This window comes from Vombatus ursinus, unplaced genomic scaffold (assembly GCF_900497805.2).
Source record: "Vombatus ursinus unplaced genomic scaffold, bare-nosed wombat genome assembly UNPS02014832.1, whole genome shotgun sequence".
Classification (NCBI taxonomy): domain Eukaryota; kingdom Metazoa; phylum Chordata; class Mammalia; order Diprotodontia; family Vombatidae; genus Vombatus; species Vombatus ursinus.
In genome coordinates, this window is record NW_020954610.1 from 56,385,244 (window position 1) to 56,401,863 (window position 16,620).

At 38.2% G+C, this 16,620-nt stretch overlaps 1 protein-coding gene across 2 annotated transcripts in view; it reads right to left on the reverse strand.

Annotated features, from left to right (window-relative positions):
• The window catches only part of RBFOX1 (RNA binding fox-1 homolog 1), a 411,528-nt gene extending 404,204 nt beyond the window's left edge, over positions 1-7,324 (reverse strand). For both annotated transcript variants that reach the window (XM_027839400.1, XM_027839402.1), the window contains exon 1: positions 7,226-7,324. In XM_027839400.1, the coding sequence (XP_027695201.1) occupies positions 7,226-7,324 (99 nt within the window). The remainder of the gene's footprint in view (positions 1-7,225) is intronic.
• Positions 7,325-16,620: the final 9,296 nt, after the last annotated feature.

Genomic DNA, 16,620 nt, shown 5'->3' on the forward strand with positions numbered 1-16,620 from the left:
AGAGTCAGAGAGACAGAGAGACAGAGAGAGACAGAGGAAGACAAAGGGCTTGATGGCTATGGTTTTGGAGAGAGAGACAGAGAGAGAGAGAGAGAGAGAGAGAGAGAGAGAGAAGGGAAGACAAAGGGCTTGATGGCTATGGTTTTGGATAAGAAAAATGTAGTCAGAAGCTGAACAAATGATCAAAAATCAAACACTCTCCTCTCCACCAACACAAAAACAAACAAACAAACAAAACCACACACATGTACACAAACCAGACTTATTAAGATGAAGCCATTTGTGTTCCCTTTCATCATCATTGGAACAGTTTAGGTACTTCAATCCTAACTAGCATGCACTCTGGTTCCATATCTGTACAAAATCATTACCTCACTGGGAGCCCAAACTAACCCTCCGTGTGCTTTTAGCTCTTACTACAGCCCCTAATTTTGATTCTGCATGTGTTTAACACAACAAAAAGAGCAGGATCAAAACAGAGTGAGCTCTCTCCTCAGCTGGAGCCTGCTACAGTGCAAAAGACCAAAGGCCCCAACTACAAGTGCTCAGCACACTATAGACATTAAATATGCTATTTTCCCTAATTAAATTCACTGGGCTACTGCACTGACGGAGGAGGAGGGGGAGTGCCAGGGAAAAGAAGTCAATGCCTCTGCACTCGGCTAGTCAGGGGGAAATGACGGATTCAGGCAAAGAAACGGCACAAGTTGCTCACTAGAGCCGATGGACTCAACTTATCACTTGCCACCTGATAAATCAATCACCTGGGCACCTTTGAGCCTCAGTGGAACTGGCAGGTCAGACTGTTTCTCAAGAAAGCCTCATCATGATGTGCTGGGCACCTAAGCCTGAGGTTTCAGGGGCCAGCCTGAACAGACTAGGGTGTTGCTTCTCACCCCATTTTTGGGAAGGGAATTTGGTATAAGGCTTATAAATTCAGGCTCACCTTCTCTGCTTTGACCACGGGAAATTCAGATTAACCCAGTTCAGTTTTCTCTTCCCACAATATCCTTGGCACTCCACTTTGTAAAATAACTCTCTTGGTCTTAATACAAAGGTGTCTGTCACCTGCCACCAGGTAAAAGACTAAATACACAAAGCTTTACGGATTCAGTGCCCTCTAAAATGCCACCATGAATATTTCTATTCCATCTGTCTTCTTCGTCTCTCTCCTTCTCTCTGTCTTATCTGTCTGCCTCTCTTTTTGTCTCTCCGTCTCTCTCCTCTGTGTGTGTGTGCCTCTCCTCTGTCTCTCTCTGTGTCTCTACCCCCACCCTTACAGTCTTTCCCCCTTCCCTCCCAGTCTCTGGCTTTCTGTGCTTTTCTCCATGCATCATGCCCTAGGTCAACTTTAATTATCTAGAGAACTCTGAAAGTAGAAGTACTGTCCAAAGAAAGAGTCAAATGCCATTAAAGTCCCATGTTCTTCCCAAAACTCCTATGAATCTCCTCTCCAGATGTTCTTTCTTTCACAGTTCTTCTGAGTAATTAGCAAGGGGTAACAGGGCCCATCCAATTTACTTCTCATGCCTTTGTGGAGAGGAACTGACCTTTTTTCAACATGGCCCAACTCAAGATGGCCAGATGAAACACATCCTCAGAAAATGACAGTCACCTTCATGCAACCTGAGTTGCATTGTCCTCTCCAACACATGTGCTGCTTTTCTTACATCTAAGGTGTGTGTTTGAAAGAAACTTTATTGTTGAATCAAACTTACTTTATTTTTCTTAATTGAATTAAACAGCACCCTGGGACATCTCCTCATGTACATTAAAAGGTCTCTCCAGATGGGACAATTACACCCACACTTTGTCAGATTTGTTTCATTCAAATGATGACATTTCCTGAGAGTGCCACATTGCCCCCTTAGGCGCAAATGCATCAACCTTGTTTACAATGGTGCAATTTCTTTCTCTTCCAGAACACTATTATTTGCCTGACAAACTACACTGTTTTTTACCCAACCAATACGAATAAACAAGCATTATGTTTCCTCTTGGGGCAGGGAGGCTGGTTAAATGAATCAGAACACCCTAAAAAGATTGTCTACCCTCAGTCCATCAGCTACTGGACAATTATTCAAGGCCCAGCTGTAAGAAAAACAGATGGCAAGTGAGCATCAGTAATGTGGACTTCCTTTGCTCATGCAAGCATAAAAAGGGTTGTATGTTCTCACATGAAAATTGCCATGAAATAGATGGAACTAAATTTTGCAGAACTCAGATTGGTAAGCTAACAGATGCTTAGAATTTTCATGAACCAAATTCAGATTAAATAATTTTATAGCAGGGGTAGTTAGCAATACATACAATGGGAAAGAAACAACTTTCTATGTGCTGTAGTAAACTACAGGATCCATTCCTGGATCAGAAATGGAGGCACACTTTTGAAAGCAAGGCCAGTGTTTACATACCAACACACTCAGATAATGGTCCTTTACCTAAATTAGGAAATACAAAAAGAAGAGGGTTTCTCATGTGGTCAAGACTTTATGAAAAAGGGGGCTCCATTTTAGGACAGTGATACTGGCTCTTTATCAATCAGCAATCAGTGCCTAGAAATGTACTCATCCAAGCCGTTTTAATTCTTTAAACAATTTAGACATGAAGATAATCTGTCCTAATTCTTTTCTACATTATTGACACCATTGACCACTCCAATCCACAGCCCAATCTAATAAATCAACATTGAATTAAGCCATGAAGAAAGAACATGATTAAAAAAAAAAAAGATAAATCATCAGATTGAGTAGCACAAGGTAAGTAACTTGAATGAGAATTGAACTTTTCTTCATGACCATAATGGTTATGGCCTATCTAATGTTTCCTAAATTTATAACTCTGGCTTGTGCATGGGGCTATTTTCCCTTGCTTTATCTTGAGTATGAAAGCCGGTAGCTCAGATCACTATCTATGCTGTGAACTACTTTCTAATTAAAGACAGAGAAGGTTGATACGGAGGTTTCAGTTCAATTGCTTTCGATCTGAGGATGTCCACTATGAGCAATGACTTCATTTAAGAGAAATTACCCTTTGTACAAACCACTTCACTATTTAAAACAAACCACATGTATCATCATTAAATGGAAAAAATTACCAATCTTAAGATATTGATGGTGGCATGGCCCATTTTAAAGGCATCTTAAAACAACAACAACAACAATAACAACAAAATATGTGGAATTTAAGTATTTGGCTTTTCTTATTTCATCTGATAAAAAGGTATTGGCTGAATAGCACTTGACAGATGAAGAAGGTTTTAAAACAAAACTGGGAGTAGGCAATGGGGGCTTAAGAACAGGGGAAAGTCAGTCAACATACTATTAGATTCCTTTTCAGAAGTTAAAATACAGTATAAAAATCTTACTCTGAGGGAAAACCTATCACATAGTTAGAATGAAGACAACAAAAAGTCTGTCCTGCCACCTAGCCAACCCTCTGTAGAATAACCCTTAGAAAAAAAAATAAAAGGATTTTTTGGTACTTAGGTAAAGAAGAAAGGTAGTACTCATAAGCAACTAGTTTATTTCCTCTCATGAGGGTGGAAAAAAAGGATTGAGTTTATACTTTAGTTCACATCAAGATTGAAAATTTGTGATCCATATTAAAATTGCCTATACAAGTTGTTCGCAGAAAATAGTTAATAATAATACTCCTTTGGCTATATTGATAGATTCATAGTTCAAACGACTTCTGTATATCACATGTATGAATTTTCTTATAGCATTATGGGTGTCTTTTGTGGTTTACCTGGTAAAATAACCATCCTTAGAACACACCTGATAGATGACACTGTGAAGCCAACACCAATCCATCAAAATGCTGAATGTCAAATAGGAAGAGTGACCTAAGCATTGGCTTGCTCTAGAGAACAGAGTAAATACCAAGAATCCACCATCCATTTCTCCCTCTCTCTCCCTTTCTCTGAATAAAATAAACAGTAACAGTGCTTACTTTTTGTACTTTTTAATGATAATAGCTTTATCAGAAACAATGTCTAGGCATGAACAGGATCATATAATATTTTATATTGTAACACTGCTTGTAGAATCTAGGAAATGAATGGGGGAGTGAGAAAGGGGAAGGAATTGTTAATGCTATAAGAATAAGGGAAAAATAAGTTAGCCAGAGACAAAATCAATTAGCCATCAAAACGTTCTTCACCTTGTCTAAATGATTTAGATACTTCAGACAAAAGGGTCCTCTACTTCCCGCCCCCCCCACCACCTTTGTTTGTTTTAACTTGAATTAATTGCCTGACTTCTCCCCATCATTTTGTGAAGACACAGATTGAGTCTGCATATTCTTATATTAGATGGATTTGTTTTTGAAATAAGTCCCGGAAAATAGGGAGTGACTGGCTGCTAAGTATGTATGGGTTTGGAGTGGAAAGGAGTGATAAATATTAGGGGGGAAAGGGGAAGGGGGACACAGAGAGACAGATAATAGAATCATTACCCAAGGAATAGTACCCAATTTTACTAGCAGGGAAACTGTATCAATGAAGAATCTATTGAGTAACATCCATTAAATCTGGTCTGTTTGTTTTTTCTTTTCTTTTTTTTCTTTTTTCTTTTTTCAATAGTAGTTTTGAGCAAAGGAAATGTAAAATCCAACTCACATTTTATTGGTATATTTCACTTTATCATGTTTAAAGAGCACATTAAAATGTTCTTTCTTTTCATGTCTAACAAGGTATGATTTTTAAAATAATGTTTTACAGTTTCACCTGTTTGAGCAACTTACTATGTGATAAAGAAACGAAGAGCCATTCTAAATCCATTGGATTAGTGTACCTTTTAACGCTTTTTAAAATTAAGCAATTATTTGAATTTCTTAAATAAACTCAATATTACTAGAATGTCACAAAATGCATGACAAAAGTGATAACCACAAGTAATCAGTCTAAAAATACCTCCCAAAAGATTTATTCTTTAGGGAGGTAGATGGATAGAACAACTGAAAAATCTACAGTTCTGGATAAGATGCTTGAAATCAATGACTACTTATTTATACCACAGGCTTCAGATCCGGTAGTGAGACAAGAGGCAAAACTACTATCATAACTACAAACCTCTATCCTTGACATCACACTATAGGTCTATTCACCCAAAGAGTTAACAACATGGTATACCAACAAGGACAAAAAAGGAACTCTAAAGCACATTTTAAGTATCACTCCTCATTTTGTTCTCAAAATACAAAGTGGCAACTAATTTAATCACTTCTAAACATTTGTTCTGACAACCACTATTTCCTTAAATCCAAAAGGTATGTTTGCATGCGAATACTGCAACAGATCACAAAAGATTATTACAACCTCTACACCTCATCTTTATGTAATCATTTCTACCACTTTCTTGCATGGTGAAAATGACCTCTCACCTTATGTCACTCTTTCCTTTGGCATGCTGTGTCTAAATCAACAAACTGATATTTGAGAACTTTAGAGGAACAAACACCAAAAATGGGGAGTAAGGGAGTTGGGGGAGGGAGGAGAAGGAAAGGATCCAGAATGTTGAATTATTATGTTATTCTACTTATTATGTAACAACCTTTGAAATGAATGAATTTAAAAAATGGGATAAATGTAGGTAGGATGCAAAGAACCAACTAATATTAGTAAGGCAATTACAGTACAACTGATTCTTAGAGTTTATATAAAACACCTATTAGTACATTCATGTAATGGATAACACATGAATTCACACAAACACACGTACACACAAGCAGCACAGGCACATATAAACTGTAGAGCCAAATGAATCATTTAGTGTGTTACCAGCACTCTCTTGGGAAATATTTCCCGGCACAGGTTACTAAAGGAGAAATGGAATAAAATAATATTTAGAATGAGACACCCCAATCCCAGTGTACTTTTAAAATTACTGGATGTTACTAAATAGGCTTTCCACACAGAATAACCCTAAGTGCTACTTTCTTTAGGAGATAAACTTGATATCAAATTACATACAATTTCAAAATAGAAATCTGCATATATGTATATCATTTCTAGATCTTTGGAGCAGGAATAATCTCAACTCCACCAATTCAAGTTTGAGTATCAGCCCTAAATGCCAAATAAAAGGTATACTTCAGGTGAGTTATCAGGAGCCCATGAAATGACTAGAAATGATTTTAAACTCTCCAAATAGTAGGGGCAGGATTATCAAGCTAAAACAATTCCCATTTGCATGAAAACCTATTTCTAATCTTTGAATTACAGAGGTACTGTCCCCTGCCTATAGTGATGAATCACTAATTTAAAGGGGGGGCACTACCCCATACTATAGTCAGGATTCCAAACCCACCTAACCAACCCTAGTTCAGAGATCTAATAATACTCTGCGAGACAGATAGCAAGAAAACAGTGAAATGCACGAAGACTGCAAAGGGGAAAGAAAAAAAAAATTCCTCGGCGAGACCATAAAAAGAGAGAAAGAGGGAGGGAGGGGGGATTCCTACCGATGCATGTGCCAACGAATACAAAAAAAAAAATCAAACAACAACTAAAAAACAAACAAACAAACAAAAAAAAAACCCATCATTAAGCATGACTAGAACAAGGCATTGTTCCTTGATTTTTGAAGCAAATTTCTAGGCTGACATAGGTCTACAATTCAAATGCTGTGATCCTCTGCGTGCAGTCTGCCGGTTTGAAAACATAGGCAAACTTAAAAACATTTTTTTTCCTAATTAAAATCAGTCTGATTGAAATTGTAGTCAGCAGAGCGCCTCAACAAAGACTTAAAATTCCTGGCTTCAAAGGGGTCTTAAAATGAAATTGCCACTGGGCACATTTACATTAGAAGTGCATTTTATGCTTGCAAGTGAAGAAAGCACACCATTTTTATGGCTGGAACTCTAGTACTGTATCTATGAGTAATGCAATCAAAGTATTAAGCATATGTGCAAACAGCTTTTGGTGAAGATTTCATAAAATAAAAGGGATTTCTGATGCAAGAGATATGCTACTAAAAAGAGATCTTTCCCCCCTCTTCTATTCTCCTTCCCCCAACACACCCCTCTTCTTTGTCCCCTTCCCCCCTCCACCCCACTCCCCCAATGCAAAATCGAACATCACAAACACTAAGCAGTTCGTTTATATACCCTCGTCCTACAGAGAGATGGGCTTTAAAAGCAGAGAATCTTCCCCGGTCTGGGGCATAGGTATGCTGTCCATGCAGGAACAAGGCAAGGTGCTGAGAAAAGAAACGCGACTTACCTGCTGTAAGTACATAAAAGTCAAGGCACAGGAGAGCTGGGGACACATGCCCACATTGGGGAGAGCTACGCAGGTTGCACCCGTGAGGGGATGCTGCATGGTGCTTCTCTGAAGTCTACGTAGAACAAGTGAAGAGGCTTGCATGCAAGCACGTTTCTCCTGTCTTGTCGGTACAGTTTGAGTGGATTTTTTTTTTAAATTTTGCTGATTATCTTAGTAAGAAACAGTATCTCTCTCTCCCCCTCCCCCCTTTCCTTTTTTTTTTTTTTTGAGTTGCTATAGCCTTACGTTCATTTGTCTTAAGCTAAGGCCACTTGATAGATTTTTTAAAAACTATATTTGTTTTGCCTTGTTGTTATTTGGTTTCCCTTTCCCTTTTTTTTTTTAAACTGGAAATAATTCTCAGCCCGACCCTCCCTCCCACCCTCCTTTAAGGGGGGGGAAAGGGAAGACACAACAGCAGCCTGCAGCCTATTGATGAGCAAATGGAACTTCCTCAATGACAGTGAGAGCCGGCTTGTCTCACACCACAGTAGCTGCTGACTAAGGAAGAGAGGGAGAGAAAGAGAGAAGGGGGAGGAAAGGGAGGAAGAGAGAGAGAGGGAGAGGAGAAAGGGAGAGAGAGAGGAAGAGAGAGGAAGGGGGGGAGAGAGGGAGAGAAGGAAAGAGGGAGAAAGGGAGAGAAGAGAGAGAAAGAGAGAGAGAGGAAGAGAGAGAGAGAGAGAGATTAACTCACTGAGGCTCAGTCGACTGGTGCTGATGCTGCACGGCTTCTCATTTGTCAAATGGGTCCTAGGGCAGGGTCTTTACCACTCACCAAAATTCAAATAGTGCATTTTAAAAATCCCCAGGGAAGGTGGGGGAGCAAGCGAGAGTGCTGTATCACAGGCATTCAGGAGATTTGGGCAATTAATGCTATTGCCCAGCTGGGACTGGATGTCTGTTATGATTTTTTTTTTACCCTTTTGGAACCACACCTGACAAATAAAATGGAATTTCCCCTTCTAAGAACCAGAGTGCAGAGTGTGGCAGGGAGAAGGACTGGAGCTCAGGCAGGCAGCAGGATCCCAGCACTGAGCAGTAACAGCGATAAACAACAGGACATTTTTAACAGCTTTAGCTTTACATCTCCATGTCATTCACTATCTCTGTATTCAGGAGAAAGCATATAAAATCACCATCAAGATGCTATGAATTATTGCATTGATGAAGGCAAGGAGCTTAAAACTGCTCTGAACCCTATTTTATTTAAAATTATAAATGTACATGCTAAGAAAGTAAGTCTGTAATAAGAGATTGCCCTCTCAGTTTACTTGGGTAAATCATGATGGCCATTTCAGGGGGTTTGCTGTTGATTTTTTCCCCTTTAATTTCAATACCTCATTGTTTCAATTAGTATTCTGCTCTTGCAGACTTTCCCCCCTTTATTTTATGGAGTAATAATTATTCATTAGTAGATTTAGTTAGTCTTTATGCAATAAAATAGGATGTGACCTGCAAATCAAAAAACTAATACTCTAACTTGTCCTTGAGGTCCCATAGAAAAGCTCATTCTTCTTGACAGTAGTAAAAAATATGACCAGAGACACTAGTATTTTTTAATGGATTTTGACAAAATGATTGAATTATTATTTTTTTTCTGAAAGAAAGGTTAAATCTCAGAGCAGAAGTCTAATGATGTTGTTGTTTCCAGAAAGGAACCTCCCCCAAAGCTTCATCAAAGCCTAATGCAGCAAAACAGGGCATCCAACTTTCAGAGACACATTCATACCAAAAAGTAACACTTAGGGCAAGGCATAATTAATTCCTAAGGAAGGAAAGGCTGGTGTCACTAATGTGATATCACAGACTTTTTTTTTTTTTTTACAAAAATAACTGCTATTTAACAGAGCAGTCAGCTCAACAAAGCAGAACTCAATTTCAGGCAAATCAAAATCCTTTCTGAATCAAAGAAAATTAATCATTCCACAGCTCTGATTTTTTAAAAAGCTATTTACAGCTTCTAAGTCATAATCATAGCACTTCCCCACCCTAAATCTTATCAGTTGTTCTTATTTTTCACCTTGCAAAGCCAGAGTTCAACAAAAATTTGGTTTGCAGAGCCTGTCAATTGATTACAGAAACAATAATATGGATTAATTTAAAATAAGGCCTGGAGTATAGAGGGAAGGAGCAAGGAAGATTAGTAGATTGATATAATTATGGGGGATGGTGGTAATGTTCTAGAATTTGAATACCTATACACACACACACACACACACACACACACACACACACACACATATATATTTACGAATACACACGTACACTTTTTTTTGCTTAAAGAATTTTTGCAGTGTTGAAACAACCCTGAGTTTTTAAACCAACTCTGATTTAGAAAGAGAGTATTTTTTTTACAGTAAAAAGAAAGAAAACAATAGAAAAAAATTCTATCAAAGTGAGAGAAAAAACAAAAAGGTCAAATTTGTGCCCCTTCTTGTTTTTTTTCCCATTGTTTTCCTTTGCCTCAAGAAATCTCCTGTTCTGATGGAAGTATGTCAAGCCTCCCCACTCATCCTAACTCTTAAGTATACCATTTGTGGATGTCCTAAAACACAGACTTTCCCCTTCAGCTCATTTTCATAAGAAATAATAAATAATACATGATACTTTAATAAGACCATATCAAAATGTTCTAATGAAAAACAAATATATTATGTAAGGAACCAATGACCCATTTATTCTGCATCAAGACAATGCTGTTAGTCCAGTTTTCCCTCAAACACCTGGTAATTGTTTTCTAAAGATAAGTTCTAGAAAGGACCCCCTAGAATGGTTCTGACTCTCCATCTCAGAGCTTTAGAGATGGATATATTCAAAATTCATGAAACTGAACAATAGAATCCAGACCTACAAAATTATATCCAACATGATTCAGTGTCTTGACTCTAAAAAATATCTCTGTTGGAACAGATATGCTTGCCAAGCACCTCTCTGTGGGCAATCAAGCATGCTTAAGTGTGGGTACACAAACACATGAAGACACACACACATACCTGTAGTATGGTGAACACCAAAAGCATGAAAACAGATAAGAATTATGTGCTTATTTGTGTATGTCCGTAAATCAGAAAAAAAAATGTATTCAACAGCCCCAAACCAAAGGAGGCAGTATAGCTGTAACTGCTCTTTATTCTATCACAGAACTTTTCTAGCTTAAGATAATATATACGGTAAATGAAACCCAGCTCAGGAGAACGGATGGGAATACCTATATTCAGATCTTTCACTGCCAGTCGAATCTTTTAGTCCAGTGACAGGAATATCGTCCTCCTCAGAAAGTCCCCTGGCTCCTTCAATACTACTTTGGTGTAAAAATTCAAGGACCAAACTACCTTCAGTTCAATGACAGTGGCTTTTAGCTGCATTGCAATCTATATACAAGAGGAAGCAGAAATAAAATAGAAAATGGGACTGAAGAACAATTCCACAAGTAAATGAAACTTGCTTAGGTAGAACCACATCATCTCAATCTTACACTAAATATCACTAGGATTTAAAAGAAAAAAAAATAGAATTGTTCTCTCTTTCCCGTCAAGAATCCATATTCTTAACTGAGGTTGCTAAATTAGTTGAATTTTACAAGAAAAAGGATGTTTTCATGCATCACTAAATGCACCTCGAAGCAAACAAGACCACTTAGCCAACTAGCATTTTTTAAGTACTCAATATATGTCAGCCACTGTGCTATAAAGAAGGATAAAAAGAAGGGGAGGGGACAATTCCTGCTCTCAAGGAGTTCAGGCTAACAGGGAAAACAACATGCAAACAACTATGTACAAACAGATTATATACCAGATAAACTGGGAGTAGTCTTAGAGGAAAGGCATTTAGATGAAAGGTACTGGGAAAGATTTCTGGCAGAAAGTGACTTTAGCTTGGATTTGAAGGAAGCCAGGAATGCCAGGAGGCAGAGATGAGGAGTGGGGGAACACCAGTAAAAATGCTTAGAGTCAGGACATAGAATGTTGTGCAAAAGAAACAGCAAAGGAGGCCAGTGTCACTGAATCACAGAGTATGTGGTAGTGACTCTAGTTGGACTTAAATGGTGTTTGAGACCCCTTTCAATTCAGAGATTCCCAAGTTCTTGAATGTTCCAATGTGCCTGAACTAATTCTTTTTGCTAAAATGATGGAGCTCTCTGAGATGTGCAATTGAGGAAAGTGGTGAAATATCAATCCCTTATGGTGTTTAATAGCAGGCACAGCATAATATAACAGAGAGCCTATACTCAGAATTAAGAAGCCCTATGTTCAAGTCCAGTCTCTGACACACAATAACCTCTCAGTGGCCCCAGGCATATCTCTTAACACTGCTGCAAAACAGGTGTTGATTTTTCTCAGTAGAGGGAGTTGCTCATTCAGAGTTACCCATCCCAAAGAAACCACAGGTTCAGCCCCAAAAATGTCTAAAAATAGGACAGACACCCACCTGCCTCAGACACTTTAGCTACAGGCTCTGCCTCCAGGCAGGAGGCCAGATAACCTCTGGAGATTCTTTCCAGCTCCAGAACTCTATGGACTTTTACTCAAAAGTCTCATAGATTCGGTTTAAGCATGGAGGAAAGTGCCTTCTCTCTCTGAAATTAGAGAGGGGCACCTGTTGGAGCCCTTTGCCAATATCTTACAAAAATCTCCATTTCACTGATGCTGATCCTTTGGCAAGGCATCAGGGCATTCAGGGACTCCCACCTGTGTAACTAAATCAGTACTCTGAGATGTTCCAAAGAGCAAAGATGAGCATGGCATTCCCCTCTCTTAATAAGTAGATGCCTCTCAGGCAGAACCTATTTCCACCATTCAGCTACAATTGCTTTACATCTAATGACAAACCTCAAGCCAGCCATTACGGAGACATCTTTTGTGGGAACAGTGACCCAACTCCTTCCTCTTCCCCAAATTGATAGTGTACTGTGTGCATATTTGTAAAAATACAAGTCACCTATATAAAACCATAATACAAATATGTCTTCAATTTATGAGCAAGGTTACAGCACACAAATTCATTCATATCTCAATGTTGGTGAAGCCTGAATGCACTTTCTCTCCACAGAATCCATTTTATAAGCAGGGGCTAGGTTCCTGGGTTAGATTCCCTAAAAAAAAGCCTGTTTAACTGATAGTGTAGTTAAAAAAAAAAAACACATGGGGAAGATGGTAGAAAATAATGCAATTGAAAATTATAATGTTTCAGTATGAGTTGAAGTTTTTTTTTTCATCACTCCAGGGACCTAGCCGAGGAATCTAACCACCATTTGTTAGTTTCTATAGGTAAATGTAGTCAGTTGAATGTAATAAGAAAATCAATAAGTAAGCATTTATTAAATGCTTACTAAGTGTTTGGTATTGTCCTAGGCTATAGGGACACAGATATAAATGAATCAGTCTCTACACCCAAGCATCTAATGTTCTATTAAGGGAGACTATCTCTATCTCTATCATCTCTGTCTCTATGTACATATACATATTCATATACATATACATATATGTATATGTGTATATTTAAGGATATACAAAATAAATAAAAGATAAATAGATAAATAGGAAAGATAAAAAAGATAAATAAATAAAAGTTTGTAGGGTAAAAGAAGGCACTAGGAGCTAAATCAAGGAAGGCTTCATGCAGATATTGGTGCATGACTTGAGCTGGGAAGGAAATAGGATAGTAAGGCATGAAGGTGAGGAGGGAATACATTTCAAACATGAGAGACAGTCAGTGAAACAACATAAAAACAGTAAATAGAGAGTCATGTGTGAGGATCTACAAGAAGGGCACTTTAGCAGGATGACAGAGTGTGGGGAGGGGAGCAATCTGTGAAGGGTTTGGGAAGGAAGATTGGGGTTAGGGTATAAAGAACTTTAAATGCCAAACAGAGAAGTTTGTGTTTTTTATCCTAGAGGCAATACAGAGGCATTGAAGTTTGTTAAATATGGGTAGTGGCATGGGCATATGTGCACATTAGGAATCCAAGTATGAGGTTATATAGGCCTGAAGTATGGTGATGGTCACGTGAGTAGAAGGAAGAGAATCACTTCTTGAGATGCTTTGGAGGGAGAAATGATAGGATTTAACATGTGACTAGATATGTGAGATTGGTGACAGTGAGAAGTCCAGGATAGGAGTCCAGGATAATGCTGAGGTGGCAAGCCTGAGTATTTGGAAGGATGGTGGTGCCTTCTACAGAGGTAGGGAAATTTAGAAGATATTTGGGTTTTGGGGAAAAGATAATGAGGTATTTTTGGACCTGTTGAGTTTAAGATACCCATGGGACATCCACCTTGAAAAGTCTGAAAGGTGATTTGGAGATATAAGACTAGAATTCAGAAGCTAAGTTTTGTGTGTTTGTGTGTGTGTGTCTGTGTGTGTATGTAGTATTTGTATATCTATATCTATCTGTCTCACATATTTAACTCTGATAAATCGGGCAGCCATGAGGAACACGAATAGGAAGAAGAGGTACACAAAAATAAAGGAACTTAAGGATAGATTTACAAATAAATGATCAGGTAACCTTCAACTCCATAAACATTTACTAAAAAAATATGTGCAAAGACACCTTCTATCTGTATATTCATTGTGTTCTTCTAAGGGGAAAAGGAGAGACCACAACACAGCTTTAAACCAATGCCCTTATCATTATCTCCTGCTCTTCTATATTATCCCAGCAGTTCCCAGTATATATGTGCATGTTGGTAGCAAAGGAGAGTTACTGTTATGGATGCCAGACTATATCAACAGATAGGGGTATAATGCAAAAAATGAAATATGATTAAAAAAAAGTCACCATGCCAGGAAAAGACATATAGTTGCCTATGCCTAATGAAATTACTTTCACAGTTGACTATTTAAACTCCCAATCACATAAAAAGTCCCCACTATCTCATTCATATGGATCTACCCACAAACTGTTTTTCATGTGGGTTGCAAAATGACTTTGGTCCTAACTCATCTAAGTCTACCTTGAATTCTTCAGTCATATGAAGATATTTAGAGCCCCAGTGCCCTGATTTTCTTTTGCAACTGTCTGTCATATTGCTCCTTACAGGTTTTTAGCATAAGCATCTAGACCTTCCCCTGCCCCCGGCCAAATTGTCAGCAGGAATTTTTGAAATAGCCAACTGCAGGGTATCTAGTACATTGCCTCAAAATATGTAACTTTTTTTTTTACGTTCAGTTACGTGACACAGTGGATAGAGTGCTAGACTTTGAGTCTGGAAGAATTGAGTTCAAATTTGACTTCAGACACTTATTACCTGTGTGACTTAACTTCTGTTTGCCTCAGTTTCCCCATCTGAAAATGAGGATAATAATAATGCCTGCTTCTCAAGGTTGTTATGAGGATCAAATGAGCTTGTTGTCAGTGCTTTGTAAACCATAAGGTGTTATATAAATGTTTTATACCTGAATCCCACTCTAAGAATTAAACAATTTCCTTTATCCTACTAACCAACCAAATGTAACCCTGCCTACACAAGCTAATTAATTTCCGCACCAGACAAATCTTAAAGGATTCTGTATTTTATACCATTTTAAAGGACTGATTTGAGACTAAATAAGAATTTTTCTCTCCTTTTCCTCTAAAAACAAACAAAAAAGCCTCTGCTCCCAACTCAACACAGCTCATTATACCAGAAATATTTTAGTAGGTTACTCCCTTCTACCTATGCACCCTTTTTTTTTGTGACTTACTAGAAAGAACACTGGGACCCATAAAAGTACCTGGGTTAAACTCTTTGCTCTTGCATTGACTACATGTGTGACACTGAGTAAATTTTGTAACCTATCTGTGCCTCAGTTTCTTCATCTACAGGCCAATGACAATGATACCTACTCTGAGTGTTAGGAGTTATCAAATGAGATAATGGATGTGGAAGTACTATGAAAACTTTCAAGTGCCCTGTATGTGAGTTGTTACTATTATATTATTTAATTAAACGGAACAAATATTTTTTAAGGGCTTCCACATTTTTTAGGGCTTCTTATGGCCCTAGGGATCCAAAGAAGAAAAACATCCCTCCAGCAGCTTACACTTAAGACTTGAAACCTAGCTCAAAATATTTTTCCTTTAGAAGCTTTCACTGATAGCACCTTGTCTGATGTGTGCCCACCTCCCACTGCTCCCTTTCCCCCACTCTAACACTTCAAGTGATAAAGCGATGGAAATTTTATGGTTATACATTTCTTTTTTTTTTTTAAGTGTCCAATATACCTTGTTCAACATGAATTTTTTTTTAAGGAACCCTGTATTTTACTTGCTACAATCATAACATTTCAGTTCTGGAATGTATCTTAGAAATCATCAAATCCACCCTTATCTCCCATTCTACAGATAAGGAAATTGAGACCAAAGGGAGGTTAAGGTGAGTCTCCAATGTCAAAGGGCTAATAATTCGCTATTCTAGTAGGAAGTGAATCCAGGACCTCCTGACATCTAACTCAGTGCTTTTTCCAGGCTGATACAATATTCCCCCTTTAGTATACCTGTTCTTTGGTAAAGACAGAACACAGTGGATATTAAGTCGATATTTCTGACTGAAACTGTGCAGGAAAAAAAGCCTAAGATAAGAATCTCATCTGGTAACAATTGAAAGTAAATACTCTTCAGCAAACTGATACTTAGGTTATCATATTGAGGAATGCAAGATAGGAGAAAGCTTCATGAAACAGTGAATTCCTAAGAATTATGTGATGGGAGAAAGACGCTTGGCACTCAGGGGGTGGGTTTCAGCTTTGAGAGTACAGGACAGAATGTAAGAAGGTGTGAAAGTGAAGGTGGGAGGCAGAGATAAAAGCAGCTAAGTGGTGATTTCTTCTAATGAACGAGTGGGTGTTACTGTCTACTTTGGGAAGCCTCCCCTCCTCATCCACTTGCTTCATTTCTACTTTTTGGCCTGGATTCTAGCAACTTTGATGGCAAGTAGGGAATAGGAAGGCCTGGAACTTTACTCTGTAAGTTCATATTACTCTCACTTTCATAATTTTCCATTTTTTCCATTTCTATTCTTTTTATGCAACTATTCCTAAAGTGCAATTCTGTCTATATCATTCCCCAACTCAATTCCAACAGCTACCAATAGGTTACAAACTACCCCCCCCCTTTTTTTGACATTTTTGACATTTAAAGTCCTTCACAACCTAATTTCACCTTTCCATTCTTATTACACATTACCCCCCTACACAATCTGCAATTAAACTGGCCTTTCTGTTGCTCATGCTGTCCTTCCTGGACCCATTCCTTTGCAATTGGCTATCCCCTATGCCTGGAATGCACTTGCTCCCTTCCAAATGTGAACTCTTTGAAGCTCTAGTTTTGTTTTCTTTTTTTAAGACTCAGCACAAATGATACTTTCTTTCTA